The following is a 22,285-nucleotide window of genomic DNA, read 5'->3' as shown; positions in this document are numbered from 1 at the left end:
AGTTCCACAGAATCCAGGGGTTCAACCGGAGGACCCTGGAGGGCACGAAGAACTACTGACAAACCCCATGGAGCCACTGGAGGGACAAAGGGAAGTTGTATACGGAGGACACCCTGGTGGAAGGGGTGGAAATCCGGTAGTGGAGCAAGTCTACGCTGAACCAAATGGATAGAACAGAGACATGCACTTTCAGTGAGGCAAGGCGGAGTCCAAGGTCTAATCCAGCTTGAAGGAAGGCCAGGACTATGGAAAACCTAAACACTTGAGGGTCGTAGCTTCTGGTACGACACAATTGGAAATCTGTATGCCACACTGGTAGATCCGAGCAGAGGCTGGCTTGCGCACTCTGAGCATAGTTTTGACTACAGTGCTAGAGAATCCTTTGGACCTCAAGAGGGATGTCTGAAGAGTAAAGGCAAGGACCCTGAGACAACAGGTCCAGATGTTGAGGCAGCAGGAACGGAGTGTCATGGAGAGAGCGCCAATGACATCTGGGCCAAGCTGGAGCCACCAGCAGGACAGTGCCTCAGTCTTGTTTGAACTTCTGAAGAACTCGAGGAAGAAGGGAGACTGGAGGGAATATGTACGCAAACTGAAAGGTCCACTTCACTAATGATACGTATATGAAGGTTGCCTCTGCATCCCTTGTTCTGGACCCGTACAGCGGCTATTTGCGATAGTGTCGGGAGGCCATGAGGTCCACCTCTGGGAGGCCCCATCTGCTCATTATGAGTTGAAAAACCTCTTGGTGAAGAGACCATTTCCCAGGATGCATGTCGTGACTACTGAGGAAGTCTGCTTCCCAATTGAGAACTCCTGGAATGAACACCGCAGAGATGGCTGGGAGGTGACCCTCGGCCCATGTCAGAATGCGTGACACTTCTGTCATTGCTGCCCGACTTCGAGTGCCTCCTTGATGGAGGATGTAAGCCACTGTTGTGGCGTTGTCGGACTGTACCTGTACAAGGTTTCTGTGAAGTATATCCTGGGCCAGTATAAGAGCTGTAGTATAGCGAACCGGAGATATCGCTGATGAGGTCACTTTGGATATTTAGGGCGCATACCTACATGTACCTAGCTACCATATAGTGCCCAGGCTACAGAGCTAGGATGATAGAGCGTAGGGTTTCCATCCTGAACCTGGGTACCCTGAGGAATTTGTTCAGGGATTTGAGCTTGAGGATATGCCGATGTGTTCAGCTAGTTTATCCGATAGAGGGAATTCTGCTGAAGCCACTTTGACATTTAAACAGTGGGTGCTTAGATTTAGGGGCTGCTCGACATCTTCCAAGAGTAAGATGAATCTAACAGCTCGCACCAAGGCAGGAATATTACATTTTAGACTACCTCTCGTCCTCCCCCAGAGGGGAGTCAGTGTTAGAGAGATCAGCATCTTCTGCCTCCTCAGATGACACTTCAGAATCTTAGAGACTGTGATAACACAGGACGGCTTAGAAGACTTAAGGTGAGAAGGGGCATCTCACCTTGTAACATAGTTTGAAAGGCTGTAGAGGTAGCCAGACTCTGTACTTAGCTAGAGAGTACGTCTACCCATGGAGGGGGCACAGGAGGTACCTGTATCGCCTGAACCTGTTGTGGAAACCCCAGAGGGGGAATTACGGCATGTTGTGGTAACTCCATAGGGGGAATTACAGCCGGTACCACTAGGCGGTCCGCAATAGTAGACAGCACCTGAGAAAAGGAAGCCCAGGGGAGCTTTTGTGCAGGCGCTGGGGGGGTCTGATGGGCAGGGTGGAGTATAACACATAACCCATCATGTATCAAATCTTCCTCACTTAAGCCTGCAGCACATAATTCGCATGATAGCAGTATGGGTGCAGATGCTTGCTTGCTACTCTTGCCTTTGCTAGACATAGCTGTAGAGTAGTACAGAACACAATATGGCACTGGGTATAATGCAACCACTGGGTATGTAGGATACAAGTAGAAATGCAATATACTGATTCTGTCTTATGCTTGGGCAAGCTTCAGGAGCACACAGCACAAATATGGCACAGTGAGTAACCAACTGTATGTGACAACCCTCACAAACATTTGCTTTAGAGATGTGAGGCACAGGAGAAACCCTGAATACACCTGTATGTTAGGGCAAAGTAAGAAAAAAGGGAAAGATATATACTGACGACAGTATAGAGAAATAAACAGACAGGCAGCGCTAGCATAAGTCACATACAATGCAGAAATACCATATAACTACAGAATGGCACTACAATCAAACTACACAGATTCTGTGGTCAGTGACTCAACATCTAGTAGGACATAGCGCTACATGACCCGACTCCAGGGAGAGGTATGTAGGGGGACCGGACCCTGCTTTTCCCTGAGAGAGCTGTGGCTGAGCCTGGAGAAAATGGCCGCTGGAGACCTGAGTGGGCGTGGTCGGGGAGGAGGAGAGCCGTTCAGGGAAGAGAGACCTCAGAGGAATGGCGTCCTGTGCTGAGGGGTCACTTTAATGGGGAAAGCTGACCTCACCATGCTGATTTTTTAATCACCGGGATGCTAGGTTCCCGCTCCATATGGTACCCTGGTGGTCTAGTGGACACACTCAGCACCTCCGATCTGTCCCCTGAGACCGGAGGTATGTACCAATCCGCGGGTCACCGCAAGCGATGACCTGCCTTACCTGTCCCCTTCTTTCCGAGCTGCAGTCTGGGTCCATCCACGGGGCTGACTAGCGAGGACCCCGGGATTCACGCAGAAAATCCCCAGCCGAAGCTGGCATTGCGGCACCTGGAGGAGTGATGGATGGCAGTGCAGATGTACTGTGGACAGTCTGCTGCTGCTCGCTCAACAGGAGACATAAAAAAAATAAACAAATCATAAAATAAAAGCTTTTTGAGCTGCTTAAGCAGCCCACTGCATAATGGTGTGCCCAGACAGTCTGGTCACCAACGAAACTGAGGTGCCTCTGGCTCGGGGGGCAGGGTATAGGGGACCATTGCATCCAGGGAGCTGAAAGCTTTAACTGTGTGGTGCCTGATCCTCAACCACCACTTACACCCCAATGTCTCCCTGTGGAGCCCTATGGACCCTGAAGAAGAAATGTAGATTCACAAAAGGCATAACGAGTGTCCGGCTGTGCTTGATACTTACTTTTGGAATTTTTCCATAAGTTTCTTTACCATCTTGTCAGTGATTCCAGGATAAGTTGCTTCTGCCAGGTTCATACTCTTTTCAAGTTCTTCAATTGCATTTCTCCTTGCAGTATTATTCCTATCTTGCTGTTTTAGCTGCAATGGAAAATGAATTAAGTATACAGATTGTGATAGATAAACTAGTTACCTAACTTTAAGGGTTCTTTCTGGCTTGGGATGCAGTAGCCAGCTACTATTAGCTCTCCAATACATAATACAATAGGTTAGCTAAGCAGCTAATGCACCACAGTGTCTAGCATAAAGCTCAAAGGAGGTAATTCAATTACCTGCAATGCAGGATCGATGTGCTGTTGGGACAGTGTCTAAACACTGGCAACAGCAACGTACATAATATTACTCCCGATACCAATAGGAGTGCGCAGGAAAATGCATGATGTTAGGCTATCGTAAGTACAGGAGACGAGGGCACTGCACATCTCCCGTACCTAGCACTGGAACATGCAATACAATATGTTATGTAATTGCACTGACCCCCAAGAGTACAGCTAATAGTGTCTTTATGGTAATCTCACTGTGTAACTAGCCAAAGTGCAAAATCAATTCTCCAAAATAAGCCTCTATAATGGTCCGTGAAGATACTCTATGGCGATGTAGGTTTGCTCTTTTTTCATTGTAACCGATAGAGGTGCACAGGAAAATGAGTAAAAACTGCTTACCATTATAAGCAGTAATGTGCACAGCTGGATATCGCAGTTAATTTGACCCCCTAAGAGTCACCAACTTATGATTCCTTTGTACTAGTTCCACTACGTAACTAAGGTATTTCACACAGAACAGAGATTACTGGCCCCAAATCAGTCTAAACTGCTTCCCTGACCTTAGAACTTTAGCAGGGGCAGAAACCTGAAAACTAGTGGGAGAAGCTTGCTGACTGGGATGAACCAAGAAGAGCTTGGTTCATCCCAGGTTAATTATGAGCCAGGTTAATTATGATAGGAGCCTGTAGACTTATGTTGGTTCTCTAAAGGTTCTCATTCATTAGCCATCGCAGTTTTAATAGAACATGCCACAGCCTCGCCAATCCTGTTGTAAGGCTAAATACAGTTTATATGTTAGAAAATTCCCACTATTCTCAAATAGCGTTCCTCAAGTAGGGATGTAGTCACCAGTCCATCGGTCAGGTGCCACAGCTAGGGAGGGCAAGATTTAGGGTTAGGCAATAGGGGGGTCAGGGTTAGGCTGCAGGAAAGGTGGGTTAGGCTGCTTACCTTCAGCATGGTTGCCGACATTCTGGCTGCCCCTTCCGGGAAAGAGCAGCCAGATCAGCATGGCAGGGGGGCGTGGACTGCGCAATGATGCAATTGCATCATTTTGGCCTCATTCCCGCTACACAATGCCGATATTACAGGCATTGTGAAGCAGGGGGTGGGCCAAAATGATGGGGGGTTCGTCAGGTTAACGCGGGGGAAGTCGGAGGGGTTGGCGGCGTCGGGAGGGGCACCAGATTTTCGGGAGGCTCCCGGCCGAAACAGGAGAGTAGGCAAGTATGACCTTCGGGATGCCGCTGATGGTATTCTGTCTGCCAGTATTCCGCCCGCCAGAATCACATACCCAACCCCTCAAGTAACAGTCTCAGAATTTAATTTTCCAGCCTCCTTTAAATTCACTTCAGTTGAGTTTTATGGTTTAAGATAATTTTCCTTTACACGTGCCGAATGCCAAGTTCAGCTCTGTTCTCTCATAATGCCATCTTTTCTTTGCCAGAAAAGCTGAATTCAAAGGATTCTCATTTAAAATGCATTACAAGGTACTGCATTTTTACACTTCAACATTCATTTAATAGACGGTCTGCAGCTGTAATGAGCAGTTTGCATTGAATATAGACAGTGGAGGTACATTTCTGTTTAATAAGAGCCTAAACGTTCATTATTATTTTAGCAGACATAAAATAAGTACATCATACCTCAGCAAACACTGGGGCAATTATTATAGATAATGAGCTCAAGGTTTTCACAAGGTCTTGATCCTGTAAAACAGAATACAATTTAACAATCATTTTCTGACCATTGAAGTTTTCTAAAAAAAAAATAAATTACATTTGGAAACCCAGAATTTGCTATCAGGCTAGATTTGATAAAATACCCATCAAATATACAAGTAATGTTTTGTGAGGTTTCTAAGCTTTCTAGCATCACAGATTCCCTAGAGTTTATACAGCCCACATATACTAGTAAAGATTAGAAATTGAAATATAATGTCTAAAGGCCCCCATACACGGTACGATGGCACCGTGCGAGAAAACAGGGTATCCATCGTCCGACAGATCGGGCGGTACGCACACACAGTGCGATCGGGTGGTCGACCACCAGATATGCCGGCTCCCTCTGTCTCACCTGCATACCAATGAATGGGATCGCACGCCCTGATCCTATGGTCCGGCAGAGATATCAGGGGGTGCGATGTACGACCCTGCGGAAACAGGCTCGGCCTGATAACACGGCCATACACGGTGCGATATAGCAGGCAAATCGCATCAGTCGGATCGCTTGCTATATCGCCCAATGTATGGGGGCCTTAAGTTGTTAATAGGGGTTAGGGCACAATTTTCTCAAATGCTATTAGAATACTGTACTACTATTGCCATTGTATAATGGTGATGGAATGATAAACTGCTAGTAAATAGGTATTTAGATAGAATGACAGACTCTGTACAATAGGCAAAAGGACAGGAAGCCTGTTCTATACAATAGGGATATAGTAAAAGTGTGATGCAGCAGACATGTCACGTACTGTTCCATTCTGCAGTTTCTTTGCATCTGGTTTCTTCCGAACTGTGGTGAAATTCCATTCAGGATGAGAATTGTTCTCTTTGTTACTGGACTCCCTGTGAAAATAAAGATGAACACACATTTACCAGTTTGCATTCGGACCATAAAAAAAAAAATGAGATATGGAGGAACTTACCTTTGTTATCTCTTTCTAAAAAAGTCAATAGGGTCCACAGGGAGATCTTGGAGTGTAGGTGATGTAGAGTCATCCGGGCACCTTACGCAGTAAATATTTATCCCAGGATGCACTTGGGTCTCCCTCTAAACCCCACCCCCGGGCCAGAGGCACCTCAGTTTCGTAGCAAGCCGGAGGATGATAAAAGAAGAAAGTCTGGAACACTCAAGAATTATATTCTCACACAGAAGGAGGAGACGGAAAACCGGTAACCAGGGCGAAGCCCAACTGAAGCACAGATGCGCCAGGGTGTGCGCCCTGTGGACCCAATGGATTTCGTAGAAAGATATAACAAAGGTAAGTTCTTACCGTATCTCACATTTTCTACTTCAGGGTCCATAGGTTCCACAGGGAGAACTTGGGGATGTCCCAAAGCAGTCCCTGTAAGGGTGGGGACGCTCCTGTGCAGAGAGGAGAATCCGCCGCCCAAAGGAAGCATCCTGAGAGGCAAAAGGTATCAAGTGCATAATACCTCAAAAGGGTCTGGACAGAAGACCATGTGGCCGCCTTACACAGCTGAACAGCTGAGGCGCCACAGCAAGCTGCCCACGAAGGACCCAGAGACCGAGTAGAATTAGCAGTAACAGAGGGTGGCACTGGAAGGCCCTTATGAAAGCCTAAGAAATAGCCATGCAAAGCAATCTAGCCAAAGTTTGTTTATTGGCTGGCCATTCCTTCTTGTGAAAGCCATAGAGGACAAACGACCTGGGGGTTGTAACCTTTGGGACCACACCCTGTGGTAAATCCTAGCAGAGGCTGGTTTACGTGCTCTGAGCATGGTGTTAACCACAGAGCCAGAAAATCCCTTGGACCTTAGGAGGGATGTCTCAAGGGCCACGCCGACAAAGACAGACGACCCAGGTCCGGGTAAAGGCAAGGACCTTGAGACAACAGGTCCGGATGTTGAGGCAACAGCAACGGAGTGTCTATGGAGAGACTCAAGATCTGAGTACCAGTGACATCTGGGCCACGCTGAAGCCACCAGCAGGACAGTGCCCCCTTCTTGCTTGAACTCCAGAATTACTCGAGGAAGTAGGGAGATTGGAGGAAACTGGTACCCAAACTGGAAGGTCCACTTGACTGGCAGAGCGTCTACCAAGAGAGCCTTGGCATCCCTTGTTCTGGACCCGTACACCAGCAGTTTGTGATTGTGTCAGGAGGCCATGAGGTCCACGTCCGGAAGGCCCCGCTTGTCCACTAGGAGCTGGAACACATCTTGGTGAAGAGACCAATCCCTGGGATGCACTTCATGACGGATGAGGAAGTCCGCTTCCCAATTGAGAACTCCTGGAATGAACACTGCCGATATGGCTGGGAGATGACCTTCCACCCATGTCAGAATGCATAATACCTCTGTCACTGCCGCCTGATTTAGAGTTGCTCCTTGATGGTTGATGTATGCCGCGGTCGTGGCATTGTCTGACTGAACTTGCACGGGCTTTCCGTGAAGTATGAGTCTGGCTTGTTGCAGGGCCCTGAAGATTGCCCAAAGATCCAATATGTTTATTGGCAGGGCAGACTCCTCTGCTGTCCACTGTCCTTGAAAGGAGTGTAGACCTGTCACTGCACCCCAACCCCAAAGACTGGTGTCTATTGTCAGGAGGACCCAGTCGGAATCCAAAAGGGCACGCCCTCTGGTGAGATGGCCCGTCTGCAGCCACCAAGCAAGAGACAAACGCACCTCAGTTTGTGCCTTTATCCGATGGGGTAATCCGTCCCACCTGAGAGGATTAATTTCTGTAGAGGCTGGGAATGAAACTGGGCATATTCCACCATGTCGAAAGTCGACACCATGGAACCCAGTAACTGCATCGCTGAGTGAACGGACATTCTGCAACTGTGAAGGCATCTGCGTACTCGCGTCTGCACAGTGGAGATCTTTTCCGCAGTAAGAAAACTCCTCTGCTGTTGTGAATCCAACAGAGCATCCTTTGAAAAGGGATCAGGGAGGACTTCTTCCAATTGAGCAACCATCCGTGCATCTGTAACAGATATTGTCAGCTGTAGGTGGTGATGAAGTACCTCTGGAGACCCTGCCAACAGTAAGAGGTCGTCCAGGTATGGTAGCAGGCGGACCTCCTGCAGCCACAGATGGGCTGCCATTATTGCCATAATTTTGGTAAACACCCGAGGTGCAGTAGAGAGGCCAAACAGCAGAGCCCGAAACTGGAAATGTTGTTGTAGTACAGCAAACCTGAGAAAACGCTGGTGAGCCGAAGTAATCGGAATATGCAGGTATGCATCCTGAATATCGAGGGCCACCATAAAATCTCCGGGTTCCAAAGCCAGTATAATTGAGCGTAGGGTTTCCATCCGAGGTACCCTGAGGAATTTGTTCAGGGACTTGAGATTGAGGATAGGTCGGTGGGATCCGTTCGGTATTTGAGCCAGAAAGAGACTGGAATAATAACCATTCCCCTCTGGGATAACGGGACCGGTACAATGATCTCTGCCTGAAGCAAGGATTGTACTGCCCTCTGAATTTCTAAGGCCTTGTCCTTGTTTGACAGAAGGCATGTGCAGAAAAACTGATGGGGAGGTCTTCTGCGGAAGGAGAGGGCGTATCCGTGAGAGAGACCACTTAACTTACCCAGGTGTCTGTGGTAGTAGGACACCAGTATTGGGCGAACTGAAGAAGTCGGCCTGCCACCCTGGGATCCCCCGAGGGGAGGCCTGCCCCATCAGACTGAGGGTTCGTCTTCAAGATTGGCAGCCTGACGTCTCGCACTCCAAGCTTGCTTCCTGGGCTTGGCAGACTTCTTGGTGACTGACTGCCTAGGGAAGGACTGAGCTTTAACCTTAGCTGGGGCCCGATATGTCCGAAAGGATGAGGTCCGAGACCCAGAGGGAGCAGGGGCAGAAGGCAGACAAGCAGACTTAGCCGCTGCCAACGTATCCACAATTTTATCCAAATCAGGGCCAAACCGTTATAAGGTAAACACTCTAAGCCCTTCTTGGAGTCCTGTGAGGAGTAATCTGCACCCTGACAACACTTGAAGGGCTCAGTGAGAAAAAAGCACAGGGAAAGTAAAATGGCTGACAGAGTGAAATGAGAAACTCAGACAGATAGCGCTAGCATAAAGTCACATACAATGCAGCGATAAATACACCTGCACAAAATGGAACTACTATTCAACTACAAAAAGACTCAGGAGCTTATTCAGAGGCGGCCGTATGGTCTACGACCGCACGGCCTCCTCGATGTTTTGCCAGTGCGCATGCGCACGAGGGAGCCGGCTCCCTCGTACACATGCGTGAGACCCGCTACGACTGACAGCGCTGGTCGTAGCAGGTCTCTTTCCAAAGGGGGCGAGCTGTCGATGTTGATTGACAGCTCGCCCCGTTTGGAAGGCGGGCCTGGGGGGTGGCAGCCCAAACGGATGCGTTCCTATGGGAACGCCTGCCATTTGGGGGAGGCCCCACTGACTAGTGATGTCAGTGGAGAGCTTCCGGCTCAGACAGAGCCAGAAGCTCTCCTGGGCTTACGACAAGTGAGACCCTACCCTAGGGTCTAGTCGTAAGCCCCGAAGGTATCGATGGTCTCTGACCATCGCGACCATCACCCGAGCGGTCGTTAGAGCTGTGGGTGTTAACCCACAGCCTAACGACCGCAACAGAGACGGGCGGTCAGGATGCAAGTGGCCGCCCAGTTTCTGAGCGACCGTTTGCATCCTCCGACCGCCTCTGAATGAGGCCCTCAGTGTCTGGTAGGCTATAGTGCTACATACACTGACCACCTTGGAGAAGAGGAACGTAGGGGAACCCGGGCTCCGCACTGCCTGTGAGATCTGCGACTCAGCCAGGAGAAAATGGCTGCCAGAGACCACTGAGGGGCGGATCTGGAGGAGGAGGAGCTGCCCCAGCACAGCCAGACCGCAGTGGAAAGGTACGCTGTGCAGCGGTAAGGAGCCGGCTGTTAGAGAGGAAAGGCTGCCTCCCCTGGCCAGCATTTAACCCCCGGGACGCTGGACTCGTGTCCTTACTATCCAGCACGTTTCCCTGGTGGGCCAGAGGAAGTGCAGGACTCAGTGCCTGGCACCACTTGCAATCATCCCCAGAGAGTCCCCAGCCCTGAAGGTAAAAAACTGCAATTTCAGCAGGACAGCTTATGCAGTGACCCGTCGCTTACCTGCCCCGTAGCGCCTGGCCGCAGTCCAGGGACCCTCCGGGGTCCCCGCTAGCCGAGCTCCCCGAATCAGTACTGGCGTCTCGGCGCCAGCTTGGTGACGGAGAGGCAGCGCAGACGTCCCCTGGACTGTCCAGTCTTGGAAAAAGAGCTACTTAAAATAACAAACCTTCAGGGGCTGTTAAACAGTACCACCGCGTTCAGTGACCAGACTCCAGCCGAGCACCAAACAAAATTGAGGTGCCTCTGGCCCGGGGGCGGGGTATAGAGGGAGACCCAAGTGCATCCTGGGAGAAAAATTTACTGCATAAGGGGCCCGGATGACTCTACATCACCTATACCCAATATCTCCCTGTGGAACTTACCTCCTTTGGGCTGTTGTCCGTCATTCTGGCGTCGGGATTCAGTTAGGCATTGGTAGTCTTACGCCTATCTGAAGTCCCCCGTCGGGCTTCTCGTGTCGGGTTATAGATCGGCGGCATTTAGTCCGCCAGTTTATAAACTGCATCCCCTTAAAGGAGACATTGAGTTTTTATGTGGAGTTTTATTTTTATTGTAATGGGGGTGTGTAAAACATACAAGAGGCTCAAAAGGACCCATTTAGAGAATTTCCTCCATTTTATATCCAACAGTCCCTTAGACACTCATTTCAGGACATACTTGGGCAACAGTCTACGTCCTACACCCATGCAACCAAAATCAGCAGTATGCACTAATGCAAAGCTATTTGCCTTAGTGGACTCGAACCTGATTACGTTGTGTTTGCGACGTGAAAGTAGGTTTGAAGTGTGGATCAGAAGGCTACATATGACCACCCACAACTATTTGTTACTCTTGTTAAAACGGCATGTGGTAACATGCTGTAACATAAGCTTTGTTTTCAGTGCAGCCATGCGTCTTACAGAAACCAAAGCCTCTATTATACCATTAGAGTAATACAGTTTCAGGCAGTCAACTAGAAGAGCTTCCTGCTACAAAAGTCATGGTGATCTCATAGAAAAGTGCCTTTGTGTACAGTATCCACACCACTGGCCCCCAGAAAGCAGCAACATTCATGGCCAGAATAATCCCCGATATAATAAGAAATCACTCACGTATCTGAATCATCAGAGCCAGAGTCACTGTGCCCTTCAGCCTTCCATCGTTTAAACTTGTCAATCAACTCTGTTAGGTAAGATGTCCTCTTGGCAGTTTTCACAATAAACTTGTGCTTGAGAAGTTCTTTGGCTGTAGGTCTCTGGGGGAAAGAAAAAAAAAATACATAATTTATTTAAATAGCAAAAAAGAAAATCTAACATTTATTACACAAAACTCAGTGCAAACACAAATACATCTGTGATGGATTGCCAATATACCCTGTTCTGCCGACACCGTGGAATCGGGAATATCCAATATTTTGGAAATCCTCATTTCGTCGATCCAGATCAAAAAATTATCGGGATCAGCGTGTTGGGGAGTTTTAATATGTTGTTTTTCCCAAAACGCTGGCAATTCGCCAATTATCGATGTCTGCGGATAGGTAGCTTTTGATCACCATTCGGAGGACCGGAAGAATGGGGAATTTGCCAACTACTTAAAACTATTTTTTTGTACTACATGAAACACTGATAGAATAGCACTAAAGGGGAGACGTAGGTACAAGCTTTTATTGCCAATTCCCACTTTTTAACAGAGCTGAACTGGTCTTTATGGTAACAGTGGTCAGTGTATTATAATGCATGCACTGTAATTTAAAAAAATTAATTCTCTGGCAATGTCCTTTCAATTTCTACAAAATAAGTGGTTTACTCACACTGCGCACTTAAGTAAATAGACCATTTATATAGGGTATGACTTAAGATGACTCCTACCCCACAAGGCTGAATGAGTTGTCGTCACAATTCCAAGAATAGTAAACCTACTAGATTATTTGGGGTATTAATTTAAGAAAGATGCATACTTACAAATGACGGATCTTTGTTTAAGCAGGCATCAATAAATTCTTTGAATGGTTTGCCAAAATCTCCTGTTAAAGTAGGTGGGTTGTTTTTAGGGATGAGAAACAGGACCCTCATTGGGTGCATATCAGAGTTCGGTGGTTCACCTTTAGCTAATTCGATTGCCGTTATTCCCAAAGACCAAATGTCAGCCTAAAAGTACAAAAACAGCAAAATCTACATTAGACAATGTACCATATATAAAAAAAAAAAAAAGAAAGAAAAAGCGACCAGTTCTGTATGTATGTTATAAGAATGTAGAGCATAACATTAACCTTTCTATTGTTAGGTGCATATAAGACACATTCAGATGACCCTCCCATCTATTGACATACACACAAGGCAGTGCCATCAGGTTATCAGGCTCTATGAAATCAGTAAGTAGTCAGGTTGGTCTAGCAGAAATCTGAAACCGTAAACCAGGACACCCATCTGAGACTTGCCATCAGATCACTACATAAGGGTTATGGCAACTACAATTAACCAGTTATAAAGGACATATTTCTGTCAATATGCCTGAGCTAAAAACTGAACCCTGGGGAGAGAGTGTTCAGTATTACAGATTTCCAGGACAGTCCGCAGAGAGCCAGACATGTGTGAACCTGTCAGGTCATGTATGCATTGTCCAGCAGAAATGTATGACCCTTACCTTGCCTTCAGAAATTTGCTGAAACATTTTCTGTGTGTAGCATATGCCTGGCATGTTCGGTGTAATAAGACAGTTTTCTGCTACCCCAATGTGAAGGCTATGAAAAAAATTAGGGCATGTACCCAGTATCTGATAATTCAGCATCTTTGATATAGCAATCACATACGAACTGGCGCCAAAATAGCTTCAGACAGCTTTGTAGGACATCTCTTTCGCCACATTGCTGCTCGTATAGCCTATGGCGGTGCCAACAAAAAATAGAAACCAATACCGTAATTGTGCATAGCCCCAGTTCCAGTGGCAGCTAGCGTGTAACCAAAAGTTTGCAGATACATATTCAATTTAAGGGGAAACAATTATTTACAAATTTTGATTTCATTGGCGGAACTTACAGGCTAATACATTGCGAGATATACAGGCAGGGAAAGCTGCACCCCATAAAAAGGCATGAGCAAGATTTACCGTAATGGCTGGAAACCTGCGTAGACGCACATCACCCGATTTCCAATGGAACTTTGAAGGCACTTTAAGAAGCCAAATTAATTTGACACAAAGGGGCTTTGTCACCTGCAGATTACCTTACTGTTGTGTAACCGCACAACAATTACTATCAGAATTTATTGTCACATCCACATTAAAATATGTATCAGCAAAATTGCAATGCAAGAAAACTCAGTTAGATAAAATTACATAAGAAATAGGATTACGTATGTAAGAATTTAAACTAAAATCGCAGCAGGAAAAAAACTGTTCTGCAAGCGAATAGTTCGACACCCAATACTCCTAAATGCTTACCAGAGGGAAATAGAGAACAAAGAGTGACACGGGAGGCTAGAGTCAGCAACAATCTTGTTCACGTTTGATACACAGCTTTTAGCATAAATTACTTCTAATCTAGGCAGGGATTGGCCAATGGTCCTTTCAGCTGCTTTAACCACCCTAATTAATGAACCATGGTCCGAACATTTGGACTTCCCATACCATACAGTGATGGAGTACGTTAAAAGACTCAATTACACAACAATACATATTTACAAGTAATGGCCTTGATAGACTATGTGCTCTAAGTTTTCTTAGGAAAAAAGGTGCTGCTGAGCCTTTCCAACTACCGATGAGCGGACCACGATAGGTCATCAGAAAAGTTATTTCCTAAGAACTTTAATCCACTAACCCTCTCTACCTCTGAACTGTTTAAAAATAAAAATAATTTTCCTAGTCCTCCTAAAATCTACTACCTCCTCCTCCTTGGTTCTTACTATTCAGCAGCAGCTTATTATCCCCATCCCACTTTACAAGTTGACCCACCTCAGCCCAGTAGCTGTCCTCATCCTCATCACTGATCAAACCCACTATCGTGGTGTCATCTGCACATTTTATAATAGAACTAGATTCTGTACTAGACATAGTCCAGTGTGTACAAGGAATAAAGAAAAGGACTCAGTACTAACCGCATTACTTTATCCTTCTAGCTACCATATGAGCTATTTAGCAATGTATTTGTATTTATATTTTCATTGCCATAGATATAATAATGCTGATTAACAGATACAATAAATTAAAATCCACCAAGCAGAGCCGTGTTGCAACTCAGTGCATAAGTAAAGAAATCTAGCAATAGGTAAAAAATAGGTCTAAAAGCACTTAGAAAGGAAAAGCAATGTATTCAGTAAAACATGCCATATAGCATTTATAAGCCAACATATACCAAGCCATCAGAAAGCAGTAACCACCCCTTAACAACACAGGATTTACCGGTCCTCCTTTTACACCCTTATACTTTAACTGGCTACAGGATATTAGGTGGTTATCCATACTTCTTGTTACCAGTGATCTAAAGTGTAGGTTTTATACTGGCTAAGGCACAACTTAACACACCTGACTTGGCCTCTGTCTTGAGCACTGTATAATGCATTTATATGGTTTTAAGGAATATGCTGCGCTATATAAGAAACTGTTAATAATAATAAGTAAACCTCTGTATTCCTCATGTAGTGTATCAGATGATGGCAAATGAGTCTATTAGGTCCAATACGGTAAATGTGCAGTGAGTGAGAAAGAAGGGCAGCTGCTGGAAATGAGTAACTACAGAATTGCAGGGGGAAGAACTTTACACTACACACTACCTCTCCTCAACGTCCCATGTCATTATCCACTTAATCAGCCATACTATCGTGTGGTTATGGGATTTGTTTTCAAAAGACATTTACTTCCTGAATTGAAGTTAAAGTAGACCGTAGTTATCGTTTATATATAGTTTACGCTGCAGGATTTTTATTAGGCTGGGTGCTGAATACCGAGCAGGGCACATGTGCGCGCGCGTCGAAGGTGCACGTGTCATGAGAGGGGGCGGAACCCCATGGTGAGGGTGTGTGGTCTCACGGCACGCATCATTCATACAACTGGAAAGGAGACAGATCATCATAATGCAGCCAAGTGTGACCTCATACACTAAAGATACACAAGGTGAACACACACACTTGGGAGATTAATTCTGTATTTTATTTCCATCCATCATTTAATACTACACTGATGTATTATATGCTCAGCGACATGTGGGAAGGAGCCGCACTCACTCCTCCTCACCCAGGCAGTGGATATGACACTGTCACATCTGCACTCAGGTAAGGGGGGGTGACACGAAGCCAAGAGTGATGGCACACCTGGAGCCTGCAGTGATATCACTGCCCATCTCCCCGGGCACCAGGCCCTGCTCTTCCGTAATGAAGCTCTAGCTAAAAGCTGGAATGATGGCTGCGACTCCCCTCCGCCATAATCCCCGATACAGGCAACTTTGCGCTTGTCCCCCTCCTGCAAGGCAGTTTCTGCTGCCCCGGCCTGGCTGTGCCATCATCACCTCCCCCTCTCCGCGACAGCCGCTCCTCGTCCTCGGAGTCCTCCCCGACCCAGTCCAGGGAGCACCGCTGACGAAGCCAAACTCCCCTGACGTCACAGCAGGTCGTGGAACACAGCATTCCCTCCTCATGCTGCTGGCTATGGGGTGCTGACACCTCCACTTCCAGGCCGGAGGCGAAACAAAAATACTGGCACAGCAGCAAGGCGAATATTGCCGCCGCCAACCCACTGAGGTCAGCGGGGCGCTCCCATAAGGGCGGGGAGTGTTACTGCAGTTTAAAAATTGGGCGTGGCCCACGGCTAAAACAGCTTAGTGGGAACGCTATATATAGCACTAACATGCTACTTACCGATAATGCATCAGTCTCATCAGTTCCTGTCCTAGAGGAGCTATCAACATATTTTCCCCACTACAGGCACCCATACAATTTAACGGAAAGCCAGCAGACCTGTAGTAGGTGTTTGAACTGATAGAGGATCGCAGAGTGCCTGGGAGGGAATGGATTCACCATAGGGAGATGTAACAAGCCTTGGAGAGAGAGAAAGTGAAGTAGTTGTACCAATCAGTTTCTGCAATTTCAAAGATTCTGCTACATAAATGACAGTTACGAGCAGATTGGTTGCTTTGGGCAACTTCATTACGCCGTGGGCGGGACGCATCAACGAAAAAAACGTGGCCAAACCCCCCGAATATGCAGTTTGATCGCATTTTCCATATGGACCAAACTCCGGAAAGCTAAGACCCGACAGACAACGCCACCCAAACAGAAGCTTATGGGCTTCTTTTCCGGAGACTTATTTATTTCTTATATAGCGCAGCATATTCCATTGCGCTTTACAATTGTAAGCATTAATAGAACAAAACTGGGTAATGACAGACAGATATATAGGTAGGAAGGCCCTGCTCGCATGCTTACAATCTATAGGGACCCCCGAGAGGTATCAAATAGGATCCTTCCCAGGGTCCCCCGCGGCTCGCGCATGTGCAGGGTGACTCCCGGTTCATATACCCGCACAAAGGACAGTTCTTATTGGGAGAGCTGTCCTTGGCTAAAATCATCACGCATATGCCATTACTTAACGCTGGTATGCATGCGGTGATTGGCAGGATGCATCACTTTCCAAATGCGGTTGCTTGATACATCCCGCCCCAAGTCTTGATTCATCTCATCCCGTGTCTCTGTGCCACTCCCATACCAGCCAAAGGGGCGATTCAAATCGCCACGAGGTTCCTCTGAAGCCTTGTACTCTTTCGGTTGTTATAATAAAACACTGCTGATTTCTGCTTGCACCTCTATTACATACGAGCCAATTAAGCAATGGTTTTTACCTCTAATATCCCGCACAGTAACCTCACATCACAAAATAAGAATATTTTAGAATGACCAAACCACTCATTACAAGCTCTCCTGCCCCCATGTTCTTCCATCCCCAGCTCTCAGGGGTGCACGCATTCAGAAACCTCTATTCAGGAGATAAAAATGGGAGCAACCAAGATAGATCAGTGATACAACATAGGACTCCACCAATTTCAGATGAAAGTTTACTTCACAATGGTAGGAAACTTCAAATATGAAAGAACAAAGCTCATGTATGGAGGTTTCCACTCATATGAAGAAAGTGTCCAATTAGTTATTTTTACATGGTCTTAAAACAATGTTGCAATCAGCCTCTCCTGACTAATGAACTGTACACATAGGGTATTAGTGTAACACCAAAATGTACAGATGGCAAAAAGAAGAAAGGGAAAAACACTTGCATATATTTTAAATAGAAGTATTAAATGTATATGTAAAAGACACTACAAAGCATAAAATAATGCCTCAGGCAGAATGGAATGGATAATTCCTTGTATCTGATATAAAAGTAGTCTCCTATTGCACCTGGAGACCGCAAAGCAAAACAATCAGACGCAGCACAATAATTAGTACGATGCACAGTGTATAATTCCACTGTCTCAGGAGAAATCTCTAACCACACAGTTCCTTCTAAAAGCACCTGAAGCAACATTTCAGCTTCGGATTAAAAATGGGGCTAATATTATGGGGAGATTCAATTATCTCAAGGTTCTGATGTGTGGCTACACACTGAGGGGTCTATTTACTAAGCAGTGTTAGGAGACATAGTGAAAAGTGTTAGGAAAGTGATTAGGTGCCAGCCAATCAGCTCCCAACTGTCATTTTTCAAACACAGCCTGTGAGATGACAGTAGGGAGCTGATTGGCTGGCACCTTATCACTTACTTATCACTTTTCACTCTGTCTCTTATCATTGCTTAGAAAATAGACCCCACAGTGATTACGGGAAACCTCGCACCTGTTTTGTCACATGACCCACACAGCATCATCCCTACCACCAAGTAAAATCTACTGTACCAACTTAATAAACAGGAGATCAGGACAATAATACAGGTCATTATTCTCATTTAACAATAGCCACAATGAGGAATTTACACCTGTATCTTTTCATTTAGCCTACTGCATTGGTAACACATACACATGTATCATAGAAAGCAATTTTAAAAATATTTTATAAAGCTTTAAGAGCTCCACTAGATCACACACCAATGAGCAAAAATCATGAGCCTTGGAACTTGTAGCACATTAGGGCATAGTAACTCACAAATTAATAGATGACAGGACAATCTCTGAGCACTGTAAAAATGGGAATATGCTTTAGACTTTATTTGGGGACTTCTCAGCGATGTCTGCAAAGTGCCATCAGGATGTTTGGGAGGGCAGCACCTTGTAGCCAACAACATCGCCAATTGCCCCTAGCAACCCAACGAGGTGCACAGGAAAATTAGTGATGTTGGGCTACCGTAATGTTTGGGGGTGTGAACATCACAGAGAATTGAACACCCCCATGAAATAACCCATTGCAATGCTGTCCAATCATTTCACATCACATATCTACTGTAACATCAACTAAACCTTTTAGGTAAAGGCTAACACATTATGTATTAACTTGCTAAGCGGAAAAAAAAAATAATTTTTATAATATATATATATATATATATATATACATACACACAATGCAGAACAGCACACATTCAATTAATAATAGTTCAGGTGCTGCAGTCCCATAATAAATAAAGAAGTATCCGATGCTTACGCATGGCCGATACCACTCACTGCATTTCAGTCACCAGGCTTTAGATGAGTATACTACCGTTTGTTTTTGGTACGTGCTATTCATGTTTTATACACTTCAAGTGTTCATTCTGGTCCATTTAATCTATACCATTGCCGTTTTCATTATATGTGACATGCTTGTGGATTGCTACACACTGAATTTTTATACAATATATTACGACCATTATCTCTTTTTAGCATCTCAAGAAGTGTGCTGGTCTTCTGTTCTGTGCGTAAGCATCGGATACGTGTGTGCGTGTGTATATATATATATATATATATATATATATATATAGAAAATACAAGGAGCTGGTATAGAGCGCCTACTGTGCTTATATAACTTATTATAAAGTGCTAACAATATAAAGTGATATCGTGCAATAAAAGTGCTAATGCCAGGATAGTAATATCAAATTATCATTATCCTCAAATATTTATTATATATAAAGTATAACTTATAAAATAACAACGGTCTATATGACTAAAGTGCTATTGCAGAGATCCTTCAAGGATCATAAACTAAATTAACAATCATAACATTCCATAAACATGTGCAAAAAATGCATAAATAATTTAAAATGTGAATCAATAAAAGTGCAAAAATTCATTTAAAATAACATGAATTAGTTTTAATCAGACACAACAATAGATATCCTCCTACATGAAGGATAAATGACATAAAAACACATAAAACCAAGGACAAAAATGTGTATATATAAAAAAGGACTATAGATTTATCAGAATAAATAGGAATAAAAATCGTAGCTTATCTGATAAAAATGGCAAGTTCATGAATGGAAAGATAATAGCAGCCTCCAACGCGTTTCGTCCGTATCCTGGACTTCTTCAAGGGATATTTTAGCTCCTGTGGGGTATCCAATATTTAAACCCCTTCTAATAATGACAAACAAGAATTGACAGAGCTCCTTAGTGACATCACTTCCGGTTTTCTAAACAGTTCCTCTCTATTAAAGTGGAGTAACCACTTAGAATCACATTAGGCCATTTCCTTTATTAAAACATTGTTAAATTGGAAGTCTGTTTCCTAAATATAAATTATTTGCTAGCATATTACTCCTTCCTTGCTGTGTATCGCGTCGCGTCACTTCCGCCCTTGTTATTCGTGCATCGCGGTCCTTCCGCCCTTACTTGAGCAGTTCACTACATCACTTCCTCCTCCGTTGTCAACGTCCCCATTGCGCGCTATGCCTCCTCCTTCCTTGTGCAGGATAGGACCTTTTATCCACTCGTCCGCCTGTCACGTGTGTCACGTCCAGCGTCAAAGCATCTCCAGTTTCTGGCGGCCTCCATCTTTGTACTCTAAATGTCTCCTTTGCCCGCGGCCATCTTGCTACTCTCATAAGTTCCATTTTCTTTGCCATATGCATCATGTTATTTATAATCCTGGGGATAGTAGTTTAGTTATTATTTCCTATATGGAATAATGGATGACAATATTAGTTTAAATATATATAACCAGCCATATGCTTGGACTCTAAAAAATGATGAGAGATTGTGACAGTTTCTAATTATTCTCCACACCTATTCAGAATCATAACTAGAATTCAAACAACTCCATAAATAAATAAATATCACATATATTGATGTATAATGTAAACTTATATGTGGACACTAGTAAAAAATCCTAAAATCATACTATTGGGGACTAATATAGTACATCCTTAAAAAATAATAAGTAATGATGATATTAAAAATTCTTCTTAAAAAAATGGTGAATGGCAATCTTCTTTAGGGATTTTATAGTTCATATGCATATATATATATATAGTCTTTTCACTCTGTAGGGTCAATTGGTTCTTATGTGAGTCTTGAAACATGTAATCGATATTGTTGCATTCTGGAAATTCTTACTCCCATCTTCGGATTTATAAATCAGAGAATTCTTCTTAGGTCGTATGTCTTGGGGGATTCATGCTTATATGTCACATAAAGATACTACCGTACCTGGTCTTCCATAGAGGTCTCCCATCCAAGTACTAACCAGGCCCAATGGTGCTTAGCTTCCAAGATCAGACGAGATTGGGCGCTCTAACCCAGGTATGATCCTTCTAATGGATCCAGTCTTAAAAGAAATTCTACCACCCAGACCCCCCATTGTATTCAGAAAGGCAAGGAATCTCAAAGATTCTCTAGCACCTAGTATGTTAAGTGATATTAATATTTCAAAATCCAACATTATCCATAACTGTCCAGGGAGTTACAAATGTGGCAAGTGCAATATATGCAAATTTTTACATCGGCAGAGAAAAAACTTCAGTAATTCTGCAAATACCAAGGAATACAAAATTAAACAACATCTTAATTGCAATTCAACTTCAGTCATTTACCTCTTGGAATGTTCATGTGGAATAAAATACGTAGGAAAGACCAAACGACCTTTAAAACTTCGTATACAAGAACATATAAGGAATATCAAGAACAAGGTGGAGACTCATATGGTGTCAAGACACTTTATTTCACACCATAGATCGGATCCAGATGACCTAATGTTCAAAGCTATAGAACATGTGGAATTGGGAGAGAGAGGAGGAGATCTTGCAAATAAATTATCCAAACGTGAGATGTTCTGGATTTTCGAATTGGACACTATGACTCCTAGAGGATTTAACGATAATTATGAGATAGCACCATTTCTTTAATGAAGATGAAAAAGATAAAAGGGATTTCATGTTAGGTCCCTATATAACCTACCGTCATACCTGGGTTAGAGCGCCCAATCTCGTCTGATCTTGGAAGCTAAGCACCATTGGGCCTGGTTAGTACTTGGATGGGAGACCTCTATGGAAGACCAGGTACGGTAGTATCTTTATGTGACATATAAGCATGAATCCCCCAAGACATACGACCTAAGAAGAATTCTCTGATTTATAAATCCGAAGATGGGAGTAAGAATTTCCAGAATGCAACAATATCGATTACATGTTTCAAGACTCACATAAGAACCAATTGACCCTACAGAGTGAAAAGACTATATATATATATATGCATATGAACTATAAAATCCCTAAAGAAGATTGCCATTCACCATTTTTTTAAGAAGAATTTTTAATATCATCATTACTTATTATTTTTTAAGGATGTACTATATTAGTCCCCAATAGTATGATTTTAGGATTTTTTACTAGTGTCCACATATAAGTTTACATTATACATCAATATATGTGATATTTATTTATTTATGGAGTTGTTTGAATTCTAGTTATGATTCTGAATAGGTGTGGAGAATAATTAGAAACTGTCACAATCTCTCATCATTTTTTAGAGTCCAAGCATATGGCTGGTTATATATATTTAAACTAATATTGTCATCCATTATTCCATATAGGAAATAATAACTAAACTACTATCCCCAGGATTATAAATAACATGATGCATATGGCAAAGAAAATGGAACTTATGAGAGTAGCA

The 22,285-nt window shown here is 44.3% G+C and overlaps 1 protein-coding gene and 1 pseudogene across 1 annotated transcript in view; one reads left to right on the top strand and one right to left on the bottom strand.

Annotated features, from left to right (window-relative positions):
* STK26 (serine/threonine kinase 26) overlaps positions 1-22,285 on the bottom strand; it is a 116,121-nt gene that overhangs the window by 5,341 nt on the left and 88,495 nt on the right. Inside the window, exons 6-10 of the mRNA XM_088465736.1 lie at positions 12,189-12,374; positions 11,340-11,482; positions 5,907-6,000; positions 5,080-5,142; positions 3,115-3,251 (exon numbers count right to left, since the gene is read on the bottom strand). Coding sequence (XP_088321862.1) covers positions 3,115-3,251; positions 5,080-5,142; positions 5,907-6,000; positions 11,340-11,482; positions 12,189-12,374 — 623 coding nt within the window. The remainder of the gene's footprint in view (positions 1-3,114; positions 3,252-5,079; positions 5,143-5,906; positions 6,001-11,339; positions 11,483-12,188; positions 12,375-22,285) is intronic.
* LOC148534726 (5S ribosomal RNA) lies at positions 21,563-21,681 on the top strand (annotated as a pseudogene).

The sequence above is a fragment of the Taudactylus pleione genome, unplaced genomic scaffold, assembly GCF_031769625.1.
Source record: "Taudactylus pleione unplaced genomic scaffold, aTauple2 ptg000064l, whole genome shotgun sequence".
Lineage (NCBI taxonomy): Eukaryota > Metazoa > Chordata > Amphibia > Anura > Myobatrachidae > Taudactylus > Taudactylus pleione.
This window is presented reverse-complemented; position numbering and strand designations above follow the sequence as displayed.